General features: G+C 39.0%; 2 protein-coding genes across 2 annotated transcripts; one reads left to right on the top strand and one right to left on the bottom strand.

The window, feature by feature from the left end:
• Positions 1 to 615: 615 nt before the first annotated feature.
• On the bottom strand, positions 616 to 6,093 carry LOC128211931 (uncharacterized). Its single transcript, XM_052917078.1, has 5 exons — positions 5,959 to 6,093; positions 5,536 to 5,591; positions 5,157 to 5,287; positions 1,940 to 2,011; positions 616 to 852 (listed from the first exon to the last, which is right to left on the bottom strand). Exons 1-5 carry the CDS (start codon positions 5,998 to 6,000, stop codon positions 680 to 682), a joined length of 474 nt encoding a protein of 157 aa, XP_052773038.1. The 5' UTR covers positions 6,001 to 6,093; the 3' UTR covers positions 616 to 679.
• Positions 6,094 to 11,421: 5,328 nt separating this feature from the next.
• On the top strand, positions 11,422 to 17,756 carry LOC128212177 (uncharacterized). The gene is made up of 7 exons (XM_052917487.1): positions 11,422 to 11,593; positions 13,663 to 14,084; positions 14,425 to 14,654; positions 15,009 to 15,689; positions 16,128 to 16,376; positions 16,554 to 16,627; positions 17,273 to 17,756. The coding sequence occupies exons 2-7, from the start codon at positions 13,672 to 13,674 to the stop codon at positions 17,441 to 17,443; spliced, it is 1,818 nt and encodes a 605-aa protein (XP_052773447.1). The 5' UTR covers positions 11,422 to 11,593; positions 13,663 to 13,671; the 3' UTR covers positions 17,444 to 17,756.
• The last annotated feature ends 2,612 nt before the right edge of the window (positions 17,757 to 20,368 follow it).

Genomic DNA, 20,368 nt, shown 5'->3' with positions numbered 1-20,368 from the left:
GACTTTGAAGATGTTTAAATTCGATAATTGGGTAATAAAACTTAAAACAAAACAATCTGGTGACAAACATTTTCGATTAAAAAACAGGTCTTGCAAATAAGGTGAGAATACTTGATTGAAACAGTTAATAAGGTTCAGTTGTTTAAATTGAAAAAAGACCATATGCTTTTGAGTTATACATTTAAATGCCAATCTGATGCAGAGAGAGAGAGAGAGAGAGAGAGAGAGAGAGAGAGAGAGAGAGAGCCGCGATATTCAGGGCTTTCGAGGCAATATTCGGGAAAACTCCATAGATAGAATCTACAGCCTTTTCTTTTCTTTAACCTCGGTATCCTCACGAAAGTTTGCCAACGCTCTCGTAGAACGTTGAATTAGTTAAGTTGAAAAGAGATATACAGTTGTGAATATATGCGTTCAAAAAACGACATTTGATTGAAAATATCGCTTATTATTTCAATTCTTTTTTTCTTTATTGTATATATCTGTATGCAAACATAAAATAACCATTTTCTCTAATTAATGAACGGAAACTCTGTGGTAATTAACAAACACGTCTTTCATCAATATTAAGTGTCGTGAGCATTGGTGTTCTTGGGAAAATGTAATAATGCTAACTAACACTTTTATTATGTATTTTTTCCTTCTATATCGGCAAAAGAAAATCAGTTTTCTCCCATATTCACTTCAGACCGCCAATCCCTTGACCACCGGGGTTCACGGATGGCGGAAAATGGCAGTCCGGGTCCTTAGAGCAATTTTGCCAGTATTCTCTGTCAATCCGGGCCTTCTCCGCCTCCCAGCATGTCGTTGGTGGGCAGCAGAATCCTGTTACGGTTCGATAACACGTGTAACCTGCAGTTGAAACACACGCATACATTTTAATATTTATCTCATATTACGAAATACTGTTCTTAATACATATTGTGGCAAACGCGGGTGTATATTGTGCGATGAACTGGACCACTAGAGTCGATTAAATGCAATTATAAAAACACATGTTTACTGATTTTAAAGCACATTATACTTATCGTTTGTATATTGTTTTATTTATATTTATTCAAAAAGATGTTGATTTGTTTGTTCATTTCAGCACTTGAAATTTTGTTTTGTGATATACATGAGCGAATAGTTACCATGGTGTTTGTTTTTACTGTTGAACACCATTAATCCGAAATCGTAGGGACCCAAAAAATTATTTCGGAATAGCTATATTTCGAATAAACAATTTTCAGAAAACAAGTTTAACAAAGAAGGAGTATAATCGGGACCGAAAAGAAATTTCGAAATAGCGATAATTTCGGATAAACGGTGTTCGGAATAGCGGTGTTCGACTGTAATTACATCGAAAAAATAATGCATTGTAGCAAACTGGAAAAATAATAGATTCTGTTTTGTAATTTCATATACATGGAGATGAACAAACAGTTCGTGTACTGCAGATTAATCGAGCATTGCATGAACATTTTCAATCAAAATAATTTTTAAACTGAAAAAATAATTAAGGAAGGAGGAGTAAGTAAAGTGCTTCCAAATCTAAAATGATATTAAACTACTTCAGCAATGGAACATAAGCAAACAGGCGTCAATGTTCAGATGCGTGGATGCAGCATGATCGGGGTTGTGTGCTGAATACGGTGGGCAATGAAAATGTAGCCTACAGTCTTAGTCTGTTAGCAGATGTCAAATCTTACTGGTAAAATAGATCTTGCTCGTTTTGCTCATTCCTCTTGCTCCGTCACTTCTTAACCAACACGATTTTACTTTATATCTTCTAATTAATTCGTTATATCGTATTTAGTGATCCAGGTTTGATCTCGTCTATGCGTGTTATAGTAAGGTTTTGATGGCACAAGGTTGTGCAATAAGGTTACTTTACTTGTTTACGGTTATACCATTCCATCACCATGGTAACATGTTCAACGTCTATAAGATGTGTAACCTTTCTGACATCCACACCGTTCTGTGCACACAGCTCCCGGCCCGCTAACGGCCCTACTGCACGTCCCGTTCTCTGAAAGATCAGTACGAATGTCATTCAATAAATACATAGACTGTCTTAATAAGTTACTAGTATATGGAATCAAACAACAAATAGATCTGCAAATCCGACATATATATATATATGGGATCAAACTAACCAAGGTATCTTCAGATCTGGCCTATATATGGGATCAAACTAGCCAAGGTATCTTCAGATCTGGCCTATATATGGGATCAAACCAACCAAGGTATCTGCAGACCTGGGATATAAATGGGATCAAACAAGCCTAGGTATCTGCAGATTTGGCATATAAATAGGATCAAACTAGCCAAGGTATCTGCAGATTTGGCATATATATGGGATCAAACTAGCCAAGGTATCTGCAGATTTGGCCTATATATGGAATTAAACTAGCCAAGGTATCTGCAGATTTGGCCTACATATCGGATCAAACTAGCCAAGGTATCTGCAGATCTGGCCTATATATGGGATCAAACTAGCCAAAGTATCTGAAGATCTGGCCTATATATGGGATCAAACTAGCCAAGGTATCTAGATATCTGGGATATATATGGGATTAAACAAGCCTAGGTATCTGTAGATCTGGCCTATATATGGGATCAAACTAGCCTAGGTATCTGCAGATCTGGCCTATATATGGGATCAAACTAGCCTAGATATCTGCAGATCTGGCCTATATATGGGATCAAATTAGCCTAGGTATCTGTAGATCTGGTCTATATATGGGATCAAATTAGCCAAGGTATCTGCAGATCTGGCCTATATATGGGATCAAACTAGCCTAGGTATCTACAGATCTGGCCTATATATGGGATAAAATTAGCTAAGGTATCTGCAGATCTGGTCTATATATGGGATCAAACTAGCCAAGGTATCTGCAAATCAGGCCTATATATGGGATCAAACTAGCCAAGGTATCTTCAGATCTGGCCTATATATGTGATCAAACTAACCAAGGTATCTTCAGATCTGGCCTATATATGGGATCAAACTAGCCAAGGTATCTTCAGATCTGGCCTATGTATTGGATCAAACTAGCCAAGGTATCTTCAGATCTGGCCTATGTATGGGATCAAACTAGCCAAGGTATCTGCAGATCTGGCCTATGTATGGGATCAAACTAGCCAAGGTATCTGCAGATCTGGCCTATAAATGGGATCAAACAAGCTGAGGTATCTGCAGACCTGGCCTATGTATGGGATCAAACTAGCCAAGGTATCTTCAGATCTGGCCTATGTATGGGATCAAACTAGCCAAGGTATCTTCAGATCTGGCCTATGTATGGGATCAAACTAGCCAAGGTATCTTCAGATCTGGCCTATGTATGGGATCAAACTAGCCAAGGTATCTTCAGATCTGGCCTATGTATGGGATCAAACTAGCCAAGGTATCTTCAGATCTGGCCTATGTATGGGATCAAACTAGCCAAGGTATCTTCAGATCTGGCCTATGTATGGGATCAAACTAGCCAAGGTATCTGCAGACCTGGCCTATGTATGGGATCAAACTAGCCAAGGTATCTTCAGATCTGGCCTATGTATGGGATCAAACTAGTTAAGGTATCTAGATATCTGGCCTATATATGGGGTCAAACTAGCCAAGGTATCTTCAGATCTGGCCTATATATGGGATCAAACTAGCCAAAGTATCTGCAGATCTGGCCTATATATGGGATCAAACTAGCCAAGGTATCTGCAGATCTGGCCTATGTATGGGATCAAACTAGTTAAGGTATCTAGATATCTGGCCTATATATGGGATCAAACTAGCCAAGGTATCTGCAGACCTGGCCTATGTATGGGATCAAACTAGTTAAGGTATCTGCAGATCTGGCCTATGTATGGGATCAAACTAGCCAAGGTATCTGCAGACCTGGCCTATGTATGGGATCAAACTAGCCAAGGTATCTGCAGACCTGGCCTATGTATGGGATCAAACTAGTTAAGGTATCTGCAGATCTGGCCTATGTATGGGATCAAACTAGCCAAGGTATCTGCAGACCTGGCCTATGTATGGGATCAAACTAGTTAAGGTATCTGCAGATCTGGCCTATGTATGGGATCAAACTAGCCAAGGTATCTGCAGACCTGGCCTATGTATGGGATCAAACTAGCCAAGGTATCTGCAGACCTGGCCTATGTATGGGATCAAACTAGTTAAGGTATCTGCAGATCTGGCCTATGTATGGGATCAAACTAGCCAAGGTATCTGCAGATCTGGCCTATATATGGGATCAAACTAGCCAAAGTATCTGCAGATCTGGCCTATATATGGGATCAAACTAGCCAAAGTATCTGCAGATCTGGCCTATGTATGGGATCAAACTAGCCAAGGTATCTGCAGACCTGGCCTATGTATGGGATCAAACTAGCCAAGGTATCTTCAGATCTGGCCTATGTATGGGATCAAACTAGTTAAGGTATCTGCAGACCTGGCCTATGTATGGGATCAAACTAGTTAAGGTATCTGCAGATCTGGCCTATGTATGGGATCAAACTAGCCAAGGTATCTGCAGATCTGGCCTATGTATGGGATCAAACTAGTTAAGGTATCTGCAGACCTGGCCTATGTATGGGATCAAACTAGCCAAGGTATCTTCAGATCTGGCCTATGTATGGGATCAAACTAGCCAAGGTATCTGCAGACCTGGCCTATGTATGGGATCAAACTAGCCAAGGTATCTTCAGATCTGGCCTATGTATGGGATCAAACTAGCCAAGGTATCTTCAGATCTGGCCTATGTATGGGATCAAACTAGTTAAGGTATCTAGATATCTGGCCTATATATGGGATCAAACTAGCCAAGGTATCTTCAGATCTGGCCTATATATGGGATCAAACTTGCATATAAAAATAAGTATCTGCAGATCTGCTATATAGGGGATATTATGATTTATCGTAATATTCTGCAAATTGGACATATATATGGGATCAAACTAGCCAAGATATCTGCTGATCTGACATGTATACAGCATCACACTAGCCATGGTATCAGATTTGGCTCATATATCAAAGCCATATTTTCCAACTTTTTGAAATTCTCGTTTTTAAATTCGTTTTCTTTTTCATTTCAAAATATAAGAATATATTATTTCTGTGCCATTAAGGATTTCGGACTGATTATTTTTAAAATGACCATAATATAAATACGCACCCAATCCGAGCTCCAGGCCGCCCCACAATTCCTGTCCCTCCCCATTGACCAGATGTCCGTCCGCGTTCCTACAGCACGAATTGTCGGGGCACTCGCTCGAGCTGCTGCACGGTATCACTGGACGTCCATATCTAAAGAAAGTGAGAATGAAACTTCTTAAGAAAGTACCAGTATGGCCCTACCTCGTGCTATTTGACGTCACTGTTTGTTTTCCCTGGAAGCAAAATGCGTCCGATTCGAAGATGAAAATCTCTGTTAACATGTTCGTTCTTATCAAATTCCACATCGCATAGCGTTTAGTCGGACGGTAAAAAGTTGAACTTTGTACTCGAGTTGAATTGAACGAAGATCAACAACTAAATAGAGACGTATACATTACCTGTTAAGTCCGTGGGACCCATGGGGAACTCCACCCCGAGTCTCCTCAACGACTACCTGAAAATCAGAATAATCATATAAAGTTTCCTACATTATACCAGTCTAGGCTCGGTATGTTTTTTTTAAAATTAAAACAAAAATGACTTAAATGGTGTCATCCCTTTACCTCCATTCCCTATTGATGTACCTGCAAAAGTTCATTGTAGTGCGCAACAAGAATCAAACAAGAATAACAATATGAAAAAGTCGGATTTTAACAGTAGCAAAATTTTATTTTGTAATGCAGTGTCAATGTTTATAATGTAGAGAAACGTATAATTGTTTGATTGATTGACCATTTCAATTTATCGAGCAAGAACATATTGTAAAATATAGTTTGAGATACTGATTGAACACAATAAATAAAAGAAATACAAGTTGTTACCAAGAGAGCGATTAAAATTCCAAAACTCTTCATTCTCAGCATTCACAATTAGAATAGTTGTTTTCACTTATGTAAGGTAAACGTTTTTTCATGCGTAGTAAAACAGATTCACATCAATTTAAACAGGATATATATTTACTTACTCATTTTTCATTGGATACACGTCATGAAACGTAAGTAAAAATAAACGTTAGGCTTCTGAAAACTAAAAACAACATCAATAGTTTAATGGTTTGTGATTACAAGTGCTTATGAACTAGCGATGGCAAGAGGTTGACTTGAGCATGAAGATTCAACATTCTGGTGCCTTATTCTTTTAGTTTCTTGGTGATAATATTAACCTTATGTTTTGCAACGGCTATTTTGATAACCATCTATTTTTTTATCAATTATATTCATTTACGTTTATTATTTAGATCATGTAGGAACGTACAGTTGGCAACGATTCAATTTTGTACCCATGGCACGATTTCTCGAAACTTCATTAGTGTTATAACAGGATCAAGCTAAGCTTCACTATTTTTGTTTTTTTTCCATTATTTGTGTCATATTTATTTATTTGAAAGTCTTTAGATTCAAAATTGAAATTAGCCTTATGATAAATTTTGTTTATATTTTGGCTAATGCTATATAGCTTTATTTTCGCAAATAGAAATATCGAAAATTTGAATCGATAAGTTCTCTTAACGACTACTATCGTTATTTAAAGGGTCCCCTGGTGTAGATCGGGTCGTCTGGTGTAGATCGGGTCCCCTGGTATAGATCGGGTCCTCTGGTGTAGATCGGGTCCCCTGGTGTAGATCGGGTCCTCTGGTGTAGATCGGGTCCCCTGGTGTAGATCGGGTCCTCTGGTGTAGATCGGGTCCTCTGGTGTAGATCGGGTCCTCTGGTGTAGATCGGGTCCCCTGGTGTAGATCGGGTCCTCTGGTGTAGATCGGGTCCCCTGGTGTAGATCGGGTCCTCTGGTGTAGATCGGGTCCCCTGGTGTAAATCGGGTCCTCTGGTGTAGATCGGGTCCCCTGGTATAGATCGGGTCCTCTGGTGTAGATCGGGTCCCCTGGTGTAGATCGGGTCCTCTGGTGTAGATCGGGTCCCCTGGTGTAGATCGGGTCCTCTGGTGCAAATGAGTTATATGAGTTGAAATAATAACTAGTCTACAATGATCAAAAGCCACGAAACATATACAGATCCTTTGACCTTTTTTTCCCGATTTGGACGTTTTCAAAATAAAGCTGGAAGTCTATGATACACGGCCTCTAAACGCCAGCTCCACCACTTTACGGTTGCGCAAAGAAAAAGAGCTGTCGACACTTCCGTGGTGGAGCTGTGCCCTATGTTTACATGAAAAAACGTGAATATGATTTATATTTTATTTGTTAATTTCATTTAACGGACATATTTCGAAAATCGGAGAATGTGGTACCGTGTAAGAACACTTCTACTGTAGGCTGGTTACTATTTCGTTTCAATATTGTGCAAACAGTGGTGCTAGGAGCTTTTCTCCCGAATCAGACGTGTGCATATTTTGAGATCTGATTGCATAGCAAGTACATTTCGGTACTTACACACACTTACACACACGATAGATAATTATAGTTATATTGTAAAATTAACAGCACCTAGCAATTTGTTTTCGAAATAGTTTTCAGTAAGGTTAAGGTAGTTCGCGTAGAGTTTTGTTTCCGCAAGTAGTATGCATAACCAGCATAATGTTCTATGAATGATAAACATAGCAACTGTTGTATTCATTCCAAAAGCGTTTACTTTTTATATTACTTCAAGCGCAAAACATACTCGATAGCGCCACCACTAGGGCAACAGCGCCACCACTTTTATAAATTTGTGCATTTTTCCTTTTTAAGAGGTGCTTATCAGTTTTGTTGTGTTCCGGCATAGGTACTTTAATACATAACAGTTATGTTTGCATGCGTGAGAATGTTCTTACGGGGTGTGTAAGTACCGAAATGTACTTGCTATGCAATCAGATCTCAAAATATGCACAGGTCCGATTCGGGAGAAAAGCTCTTGACACCACAGTTTGCACACTTTTGAAACGAAATAGTAACCAGCCTACAGTAGAAGTGTTCTTACACGGTACCACATTCTCCGATTTTCGAAATATATCCGTTAAATGAAATTATCAAATAATATATAAAGCATACTCACGTTTTTTCATGTAAACATAGGGCACAGCTCCACCACGGAAGTGTCGACAGCTCTTTTTCTTTGCACCACCGTAAAGTGGTGGAGCTGGCGTTTAGAGGCCGTGTGATAATTAAAATCTATTTGAGAAGCTGAACAACAATTTCAACATTATTCAGAAACGGATCGACCATAAAACATAAGAGAAATACGTTAAACTAGCGCGTGGATATTATAATTAATCAAAGTGGCCCGACCTTGAAGCATACCAGAACTATATAATACATCATGTGACACATTATATTAATAAACATCATCAAATTTGGAGGTTTTAGCCAGGTTTTTAACAGGATAGGGTGCTAAGGTAGACAAGGGCACATTGGGTCTGGCAGTGAAGAATTTGAACTTAATGAATTTCACACAAAAAAGTAGGATTTGTGCTTAACTGCCAAATAGGTCAAGTTTGGATGAATTTATAATTATGGTTTAAGTTTAAATAAAAAAAAGACATGTTTGAAAACTGAATCATTTAATTAAATGAAGGAAGAAGGATTCCCTGGTTGGCCTCCATGAGGGCAGAAGGATGCTTCCAAAAAGGGACAGGGTGCAAAGTCAAATAGCTAGTAGCTGTAGGTGGAGTGTCCCCAGTTTCGCCCCTACGTCAAAAATCTGGACCGCCCTTGCGTTCTTTGTACGTTTCTAGTAGCTGTTGGTGGAGTGTCCCCAGTTTCGCCCCTACGTCAAAATCTGGACCGCCCTTGCGTTCTTTGTACGTTTCTAGTAGCTGTTGGTGGAGTGTCCCCAGTTTCGCCCCTACGTCAAAATATGGGTCGCCCTTGCGTTCTTTGTACGTTTCTAGTAACTGCTGGTGGAGTGTCCCCAGTTTCGCCCCTACGTCAAAATCTGGACCGCCCTTGCGTTCTTTGTACGTTTCTAGTAGCTGTTGGTGGAGTGTCCCCAGTTTCGCCCCTACGTCAAAATATGGATCGCCCTTGTGTTCTTTGTACGTTTCTAGTAGCTGTTGGTGGAGTGTCCCCAGTTTCGCCTCTACGTCAAAATCTGGATTGCCCATGCGTTCTTTGTACGTTTCTAGTAGCTGTTGGTGGAGTGTCCCCAGTTTAGTCCCTACGTCAAAATCTGGACCGCCCTTGCGTTCTTTCTACGTTTCTAGTAACTGTTGGTGGAGTGTCCCCAGTTTAGTCCCTACGTCAAAATCTAGACCGCCCTTGCGTTCTATGTACGTTTCTAGTAACAGTTGGTGGAGTGTCCCCAGTTTAGTCCCTACGTCAAAATCTGGACCGCCCTTGTGTTCTTTGTACGTTTCTAGTAGCTGCTGATGGTGTGTCCCCAGTTTTGTCCCTACGTCAAATCCTGGACCAGAATGTAAGATAGAAGGAGAGTGGGGGTGGATAAGTGGCTACTTTATCTTACTAAGTGACGCATAGAAATTCCCACAGTGGCCAGGAGCATATTCAAGATTTGACGTTAAAATGGGCACGCGCCAACTTAGTTTGTACAAATTTCCTTAGAATCGATTTTGACGAAAGCTCGATTCCTAGACTAAGAGGCTATGAGAAAGTACACTAATTGAACCAAAACTCATTTGGGTGATTGACGGACACTTTTACCACAACTGTTCCTCTCTTAAGCCCCCTTTCAAAGGAATCGAAAAAATATGATCTTTAATTGTGAAATTTGGGTTTGTGGGTTCTTCTTGGCTTAATTCAGAATAAAATGGTGCATTTATTTTTATGTCATATAATCAAAACAAAAATTAAGTATGCATACAATTTACGAATGTTGTGAATATGGTTGTCGTGAACGTCGCAAAAAAATGAATGATGCGAATTCCGTGAATGTTGCCAATATCGGCGAATAAAGGGAATATCATAAACGTTGCGAATGTCGCAAGTTTTTTTAATGTCCCGAAAAAGTTGTAAACGTCACAAGGTTTGTGAATGTCGCGAATGTCGCAAGCTTTGTGAATGTCGCAAGTTTTGTGAATGTTGTGTAAATGTCGCAAGTTTTGTAAATGTGAATGTCGCATGTTTGTGAATTTTGTGAATGTCGCAAGTTTTGTGAATGTTTTAAATGTCGCAAGTTTTGTGAATGTCGTGAATGTTATGAATGTCGCAAGTTTTGTGAATGTCGTGAATGTCGCAAGTTTCGTGAATGGTGTGAATGTCGCAAGTTTTGTAAATGTTGTGAATGTCGCAAGTTTCGTGAATGCTGCGAATGTCGCAAGTTTTGTAAATGTGAATGTCGCATGTTTGTGAATGTTGTGAATGTCGCAAGTTTTGTAAATGTGAATGTTGCATGTTTGTGAATGTCGTGAATGTCGCAAGTTTTGTAAATGTGAATGTCGCATGTTTCGTGAATGTTGCGAATGTCGCAAGTTCTGTAAATGTGAATGCCGCATGTTTGTGAATGTTGTGAACGTCGCATGTTTGTGAATGTCGCGAATGTCGCAAGCTTTGTGAGTGTCGCAAGTTTTGTGAATGTTGTGTAAATATCTTAAGTTTTGTAAATGTGAATGTCGCATGTTTGTGAATTTTGTGAATGTCGCAAGTTTTGTGAATGTTTTGAATGTCGCAGGTTTTGTGAATGTCGTGAATGTTATGAATGTCGCAAGTTTTGTGAATGTCGCAAGTTTCGTGAATGTTGCGAATGTCGTAAGTTTTGTAAATGTGAATGTCGCATGTTTGTGAATGTTGTGAATGTCGCAAGTTCTGTTAATGTGAATGTCGCATGTTTGTGAATGTCGCAAGTTTTGTAAATGTGAATGTCGCATGTTTCGTGAATGTTGTGAATGTCGCAAGTTCTGTAAATGTGAATGCCGCATGTTTGTGAATGTTGTGAACGTCGCAAGTTTGTGAATGTGAATGTCGCATGTTTTGTTAATGTGAATGTCGCAAGTTTTCTATATGTTAATGTCGCATGTTTTGTAAATGTGAATGTCGCTTGTTGTAAATGTGAATGTCTCATGTTTTGTAAATATGAATGTTGCAAGTTTTGTGAATGTTTTGAATGTCGCATGTTTTGCAAATGTGAATTTCGCGAGTTTTCTGACTGTTTTAAATGTTGCGATTTTCGCAAATGTCAGAAAATGGTAGGAGCATAAAAATCATGAACGTCGCTTTTACCTTTAATTGAATTTCGAATTTCGTATGTAACAGTTGACGTTGCTTGAAACAGCTGCTGTATCCATGCATAATAAATCAGATTCAAAATATTTGAAACAGGAAATAGTGGATCAATATTCAACTGATAATCGTCTGTTACAGATAGGTCTATCATCATAATAATACAGGGATTGTTTCACACAATATTAGCGTCGAAAAACCAACTAGGCAAATACTTTTCGGCTACATGACTGGGTTGCTATTATTAGTGTCTTATAGGATTAAAACATTTCAGGTGGGAAACTATTTCCTCGTGAAACTAGACCCAGCTGAAAAATATATAACTTGTTTGTCGTCGGCAACAACACTCGGTGCGTATTCGACTGTTTTACTGAAATGGTATAATCTCACAGTATCTACTAATTTGAAATTTTCGCGTTTGTATTTGAAAAAAAAAACGTCATACAAATAAAATAGCAATTGAACGTAAAATTAAAATCAGCAATAGATTAATTCGTTTAGAGTATAAATGTTTATGAACGAACTAGCGATGGCATGGGTATTATTTTTAAGGTTCAACATTCAGGGAATTTTCTTATTTTTTCTTTCAACGATTTTTTTTAGTAACCCCTATTTTACATTTTACCCGATAGAAGATGTTGGCAATTTGGCTGAAAGTTTGTCATAATAACATCAATTTGGAAAGCTAATATACAATAAATTTTACAAATTGTAAACGAAATATATTTATTTGGCTTATATATTGGATATGGAGACGGTACATGTTTGGAAGGTAGTGGCCCGATTGTTCAGAACTTTGTTGAAGTTAACAACGTCATTAACGTCATTGTTGTGTACATCAAAAGCTTTCCTGCTCTGAGGGCCCATGGACACACCTGTGATCTGTAATATTTCAAACAAAAAATGAGACAATTGTTTTAGTTGTGTGTTTTGTATTCAAATATATGAGTAGTATCAGAAGAGAGACTTAGTATAAGCAGAAGAGGGACATAGTATAAGCAGAAGAGAGACATAGTATAAGCAGAAGAGAGACTTAGTATAAGCAGAAGAGAGACATAGTATAAGCAGAAGAGAGACATAGTATAGCAGAAGAGAGACATAGTATAAGCAGAAGAGAGACATAGTATAAGCAGAAGAGAGACATAGTATAAGCAGAAGAGAGACATAGTATAAGCAGAAGAGGGACATAGTATAAGCAGAAGAGAGACATAGTATAAGCAGAAGAGGGACATAGTATAAACAGAAGAGAGACATAGTATAAGCAGAAGAGGGACATAGTATAAGCAGAAGAGAGACTTAGTATAAGCAGAAGAGAGACATAGTATAAGCAGAAGAGGGACATAGTATAAGCAGAAGAGGGACATAGTATAAGCAGGAGAGAGACATAGTATAAGCAGAAGAGGGAAATAGTATAAGCAGAAGAGAGACATAGTATAAGCAGAAGAGAGACATAGTATAAGCAGAAGAGGGACATAGTATAGGCAGAAGAGAGACATAGTATAAGCAGAAGAGGGACATAGTATAAGCAGAAGAGAGACTTAGTATAAGCAGAAGAGAGACATAGTATAAGCAGAAGAGAGACATAGTATAAGCAGAAGAGGGACATAATATAAGCAGAAGAGGGACATAGTATAAGCAGAAGAGGGACATAGTATAAGCAGAAGAGGGACATAGTATAAGCAGAAGAGAGACATAGTATAAGCAGAAGAGGGACATAGTATAAGCAGAAGAGAGACATAGTATAAGCAGAAGAGAGACATAGTATAAGCAGAAGAGGGACATAGTATAAGCAGAAGAGAGACATAGTATAAGCCCCAAGGCTTTCTTCTCAATTCTGTGTACACTATTGTTTTATGTATAATTTACATGTTGTTTTTTTGTTTCAATGCATTACGTATTTGGTCTTTGTTAATTTGGATTATGCTCAAATTAGTAGAACTAAACTAATTGTAAATATTATATCGAAATAAATATTGTTTAAACCAAATATATGAGTACATGATCAAATATTGCACCTTTAAAAAATAATAACGATACTGTTAACAACGTTGTGAACTTCAACAATGTTCTGAACTTTGGCTGGTCATAGTTGTATGGGTAGGTCTCCTCTACCCCTCCCGTTGTTACGTCGGTGTGCTGTATGTGTCGACTAATAATAGTTCAATCAGTTTATTTTTAAGACGCATTTTGAAACAATACAGCGAAAATTTAAACCCTCGTTTTGAATAACAAAAGAGTTATTGAAAAATAAAACAATGCAAATCAAAATAGATTTATCTGATTGATTGATCGAGTTACTAATAATGTCATTTTCCAAAAGTAAAACAAAAACGAGTGTAAAAGTAGGGTGTGTTTTTTCAATTGCAACATGGTTTATAGTGTATAAGTGCTTTCTGTTCGGTGAATAACAAAAAAACAGAGAAACGGAATGCCCAGCCGGAAGTTGTTGCCGGACACAGCGAAGAAGCTCCGTGAGAGCTCCCAGGGGCTGGCCGGAGTGGCGGAGCGAGTGCGGCGCGACTTCCTGTGTGAGCTGAAAGATTCGGGACTGGTGATGCACGTGAGAGGGGATGATCGTGAAATTGTGGAACTTGCGGCCGAAGCGCTGGAAATGTCCGTGAACGACAGCCGCTCAAACGCCACCAAGACCCTGGGCCCGCACGGTACCGTGATCTGGATGTTTAGGGACAGAGATGCCAAACATATACAGCATTTATTCGCTGCGGATCTTGCGGATGTAAGGCAAATTAGAACTGTAGCAGTGACTTTAACCCCGGACGAATTCAACCCAATGCTGCTGGAAATCAAATGTGATCAGAAAGTGTACGGAGAAGTGAAAAGGTACCAAAAATACTTCATTACTGAACATTTACTCATCAAAAGTAATGTTCATGTTTTTACATTGTAAACTGTTTTTGTCATTGAACGTGAATGACACAATTTACGTGTATGAACTAATATAGCTATATCTTAATCAATTCGAATATATTTGCCAAGCGTTTGTCCAGTTTGTCGGGGTTTTTTTTCTGCAGGATGTATTTTATCTTTCATTCCAGGACCTTTTTATCATAACAAAGGTATTCATTATGTCCCTAACGTCACGGTTTGGAAATTAGCTTAATGAGCAATCATGAACTCGACTTTAAATAAAGATTCTTGTATCATGTACATTGTCAAAAAGGTACATGAACAAGCTGCAGAACCGGCTGTCGACTGTGGTATCAGGGACGATGCGTGTGCAGACGCGCGAGAAACCGTTGGCGCGCCAGTTTGAGCGGCGGCTGGTGGACGGCCGCGTTTACTGCCGGATGTACTTCGGCAAGGAGCTCGTTTTCTTCGGGAAGATCTTCTCACAGGTGCAGGCGGCCATGGCGGACTGGGATCACTTCCGGGATCAGGAGATGGGCAAACGTGAGTTGACGAAAGTAATTCGTATGAAGATATGAAAAATGAACCAATATATTTTTGTCTGGTTGTTGTTTACTAAGTAGCTTATTACTTAATGAATCAACTTCTAAAAAAACAAGTCGTTTTAGTATTTAAAATCAATGCTTACTTTCATTTGCAATCATCGTCGGCAACCACGGTACTCTCTAACGTTACACTTCATACACAACGAAGCATAGCGTCGTTGGTATCGGGGCTATCCGATGATGATTTACAATATAAATATATAGTTGATATCATTTTATGTGAAATCTACATTGACAAGAATACTTAACATACCAACTATCTTCGATATATTTGCAAACATTATGTCCGCAGTCTGCGCCGATACGGTTAGCCGGAAGTTCACCCGTTCCCTGCCGGTTCCCGTTCTGAGCCAGCTGCGGAGGCAGAAGGGTGGCATGAAGCCACTCATTCACAAGTTGCGTAACGACTTCCTCTTAGACATAGACTATGTAGAGGGAGAAGATGCCTTCAAGTTGATGAGCGACATCGGGGACGTGGTCGACATGGCGTACGACCTGCTATGTAGCAAGGTGAAGACCCCCAACGCCAGGACCGACCGGCACAGGATGCTGGGCACCCGAGGAACGGTCATTTGGACGTATAAGGACAACCTGGCAAGGCATTTTAAGCATCTTTTTCAGAGGGAGCGTGATATGCTGAAAGACATTAAGTCTACCTATGTACGATTTTCGCCCAGCTTGACTAACCCCCTCAGCGTTGAGATCAAGTGTGAGCAATTTTCGTATGAAATAGTAAACAAGATTATGCAAACTGTGGAACAAGACTTGATGGCGTGTAAGTCGCGCTCACTTCCGCTTGAGCGTGGAGACCGACAACTGGCCGCCCTGTTTGAGCGGATGGAGCCGGCGGGGCGGTTTTACTGCAGAGTGCTGTTTTCCGGTAGGGAGTTGACGTTCTTCGCTCGGAACGATGCCGCGACGTCCGTGGGCATATCAGAGTGGCACAACTTCAAGCGCACACAAAGTGATAAAGGTAGGTGTTGTTGTAAATATTAATCAAGTGTAATTGTTGGGTAGTAATAAAAGGGATACTCTATGACTTAGGTCATAGTCGTAGTGATCGTAAAATGAAAACAATTTAAAATAATGGAAGGTTTGGCTGAAATACAATTGTCAGCAGTGTAATAATAAGTCCAGATGACATCTCATGTAACATCTTGAATGACTCGATTAAGTTCGATCTGCAAATGTATGCTTGTCTGTTATCGAATACGCACCGTGAATTACCGAATACGCTCCGTAAATTACCGAATACGCACCGTAGAATACCGAATATGCACCGTAAATTACCGAATACGCTCCCTAAATTACCAAATACGCACCGGAAATGTGTGCACACAATAAACTTTCACCGTACTACGAGTTCGGATATTTAATACACTGTCTTGTATTGCTGTTGCTTCTTTCACAGTGACGAGAGAAGAAAGGGAGAACCGGAAGCTGCAGGAAAAAAATCTTAAAGAGCAGGAGAAGCGCACGGCCCGGCAGCGTCTTGGGGAAGAGAGACGCGCGGCCCGGGAGAAACAGGAAGAGGAACGGCGGCTCAAGCAGCAGGCGCGTGAGGAGAAGCAGGCACGGCGAAAGGTCAAGTTCCTGCCAGACGTGAAAGAAGAAAACGGCGAAGAGACAAGCGAGCCGACAGCGTCTACCTCCAAACAAGGTGAGTATAACAATCCTGACAGTTATTTATTCTATCCAGACAGTCAGCTAATTACCAAACACACCTACACTTATTTGAAGAGAAGAGTCACATAAGTACACTATCTGATAATGATAAATGTACTCTGTGTATATTTAATGTTACTGTCTTAATTTCTGAGTTTCACTCATTTTACAGATTTACGACAACCAGCTCCGACTGTAGACATGGCAGCATTGACCTGTCCCGTTTGTAAGAAAAATTACGTGAAGGTAAGTTCATGATGATGATGATGATGATGATGATGATGATGATGATTATGATGTTGATGATGATGATGATGATGATGATGATGAGGAGGAGGAGGAGGAGGAGGAGGAGGAGGAGGAGGAGGAGGAGGAGGAGGAGGAGGAGGATGATGATGATGATGATGATGATGATGATGAGGATGATGATGATGATGATGATGATGATCTTACTCTCAAATAAGATTTATCACATTTAAAACAATTGTTTTAATAAACCGAAAAGGATGAATAAATGTCGAAATTAATGGTTTTTATGAAGGATATAGAGTTTAATTTGAAAGTAAGATGCAGCAAATACGGTATTTCAACCTTTTGAGACGATAGTAGATCCCAGTTAATCTTTTCACCGTTCATTTAATATTTTTGCGTAATCGGCTATTAAATAGTTACAATAGTTACAATTATCAGTAATGAATATTTTCCATAAATGCATTATTTAGAAAGAAGTTAAAGGTTTATCACTTAAAATCTATGTTTGCTATACATGTATATGTGTTGATTTTGAATAAGAGTGTCACTTTAACGTATTGTTTGTATGCCGATTTGTCAAAACGTTTTGAAGAAGTTGAAGTTTGTTACACATGACGTTCCCCTATTTAATAATTCCAGTTGTCGGAGGCAGGAACCCGTCTCATGACGACCAAGTGCAAGCACATTGTGTGCCAGCCGTGCATCGAGAAGGCCAATTCCGGTCGCAAGGGTTGCCCCGTGTGTAAAACAAAGTTGCTCAAGTCGGACCTCAACTTTGTCACGCTGCTTCAGATCAATCCAGGGCATTAGGACGCGGTCTAACTTTCCTTGAAATGTTCAAAAGTTAAATACAGGCCAGTAGGCGCCAAGTTTCTTCCTAAAAGTTATGTCATAAACTAGGTTCCGACATGTTACTATTGCCGACATTCCAATATTGTGCTTTGTATTTGCGACATTTCACTATTGTGCTTATCATTGCCGACATTTCATCATTGTGCTTAGTATTGCCGATACATCACTATTGTGCTAAGTATTGCCGACATTTTACTATTGTGCCTAGTATTGTCGACACTTAGTATTGCCAACCACAGTGGCTTGATGACAAAGGCTCATTAAAGTCACAATAAAAAAAATTCAACTAGCCAAAATTATATTTTATACATACTTGAACATGTATATCATCAATATAATACATTGCCATAAACATAAAATGAGATTTGAAAAAAAATATACCCTATTCAAATCTCATTTTATGTTTATGGCAATGTATTATATTGATGATATACATGTTCAAGTATGTATAAAATATAATTTTGGCTAGTTGAATTTTTTTATTGTGACTTTAATGAGCCTTTGTCATCAAGCCACTGTGTTGCCAACTATCAAATATTGCGCTTAGTATTGTCGACAGTTCACCATTGTGCTAAGTATTGCCGATACTTCACTATTGTGCTAAGTATTGACGACATTTTACTATTATGCCTAGTATTGTCGACAGTTCTCTATTGTGCTTAGTATTGTCGACAGTTCCCTATTGTGCTAAGTATTGCCGACACTTATTATTGCCAACATTTTACCATTGTGCTTAGTATTGCCGACATTTCACAATTGTGCTTAGTATTGCCGACAGTTCACCATTGTGCTTAGTATTGCCGACAGTTCTCTATTTTGCTAAGTATTGCCACCATTTTTCTATTGTGCTTAGTATTGCGGACATTTCACTATTGTGCTTAGTATTGCCAACATTTCTCTATTGTGCTTAGTATTGTCGACAGTTCTCTATTGCGCTTAGTATTGCCGACATTTCACTATTGTGCTTAGTATTGCCAACATTTCACTATTGAGCTTAGTATTGCCGACAGTTTTCTATTGTGCTTAGTATTGCCGACATTTCACTATTGTGCTTAGTATTGCCAACATTTCTCCATTGTGCTTAGTATTGCGAACATTTCTCTATTGTGCTTAGTATTGCCAACATTTCACTATTGTGCTAAGTATTTTGAACATTTCTCTATTGTGCTTAGTATTGCGAACATTTCACTATTGTGCTAAGTATTGCCAACATTTCTCCATTGTGCTTAGTATTGCGAACATTTCTCTATTGTGCTTAGTATTGCCAACATTTCACTATTGTGCTAAGTATTTTGAACATTTCTCTATTGTGCTTAGTATTGCGAACATTTCACTATTGTGCTAAGTATTTTGAACATTTCTCTATTGTGCTTAGTATTGCGAACATTTCACTATTGTGCTAAGTATTGCGAACATTTCTCTATTGTGCTTAGTATTGCCAACATTTCACTATTGTGCTAAGTATTTTGAACATTTCTCTATTGTGCTTAGTATTGCGAACATTTCACTATTGTGCTAAGTATTGCGAACATTTCTCTATTGTGCTTAGTATTGCGAACATTTCACTATTGTGCTAAGTATTGCCAACATTTCTCTATTGTATTTAATATTGCCGACATCTAAACAATGTGCTTAAAAATACTGACATTTCACTATTGTGCTTATTATATAAGCATCATTACTGCGAACATTTCACTATTGGGATAGTATGGCCGATATTTCACTTTTCTGCTTAGAGCCAGGTTATTAGTTACCATAATTTTGAGCTTGGTTTGTGGTCACCAAGCCGGACAAGTGGGTTTTCTCCGGATACTCCGGTTTCCCCCACAATACAATACCACACTCTCGCGCAACATCGTGCCAACGAGAGTGATTATTATAATGTAATAACTTGTTTCACAATCGTTGCATAATAAATAAGTTTAAACTTAATAGGTTTTTCATATGATTGTCTTGAATGTATTAGAAACAAGAGCGCCGCGGAGCGAATTCGAACGCTCGTCTTTTCGAGTGTTTTTTTTTCAAAGTCAAACACGGAGCATAACTCAATAGTTTTTAATGCGCATTGCTATAATGGCGTTGTCTCTTGCAGTTTCAAGCGGTGTTTGCCTTATGGCCAAGGTTTTTGCTCAACGCCGCCGCCGACGACCCGAAAGATGACAATATTACGACTGTCGTTTTTGTTTTCGAAAAACAAACGGGCGTATTAAAATATTACTTTAAAAATAATGTTGTTTTTTTAAACTTGAAATAAAATTAACAAATGGTATTTATAACTCTATAAACTATACAACTGTGAATGTCTAGTTCACACAAAATTTGGCAAAATGTGAACTACTGACATGCTTTTGATCAGAATTATCAGTGACTTTCACCCTTCACAGTGAACTTTGCCTTTCACAGTGACTTTTGCCCTTAACAGTGACATTCGGACTTAACAGTGACTTTTGCCCTTAACAGTGACCTTCGCCCTTTACAGTGACCTTTGCCCTTAACAGTGACATTCGGACTTAAAAATGACCTTCGCCCTTCGCAGTGAACTTTGCCCTTAACAGTGACCTTCGCCCTTCACAGTGACATTCGGACTTTACAGTGACCCTCGCCCTTCACAGTGACCTTTGCCCTTAACAGTGACCTTTGCCCTAACAGTGACATTTGGACTTAACAGTTACTTTTGCCCATAAGCCCTAAAAGAAAAGACATAGCTGAGTTCAGGGCAACGATCTCAAAAATGCAAGGAACAGTCCTTATATTTTTAAGTCCAGTCAAAACAGCAAAGCAAGGTTGCGAACGTTTATAATTATATTTCGGTCTACTGTGTCAGAAATAATTATTACTTTAGGTTTTAAGTGTATAAAACGCAAATGGATATCAATGGTCAAC

Source organism: Mya arenaria, chromosome 12 (genome assembly GCF_026914265.1).
Source record: "Mya arenaria isolate MELC-2E11 chromosome 12, ASM2691426v1".
Lineage (NCBI taxonomy): Eukaryota > Metazoa > Mollusca > Bivalvia > Myida > Myidae > Mya > Mya arenaria.
Note: the sequence above shows the minus strand (reverse complement) of the source record. Positions and strands in the feature narration are given on the sequence as shown.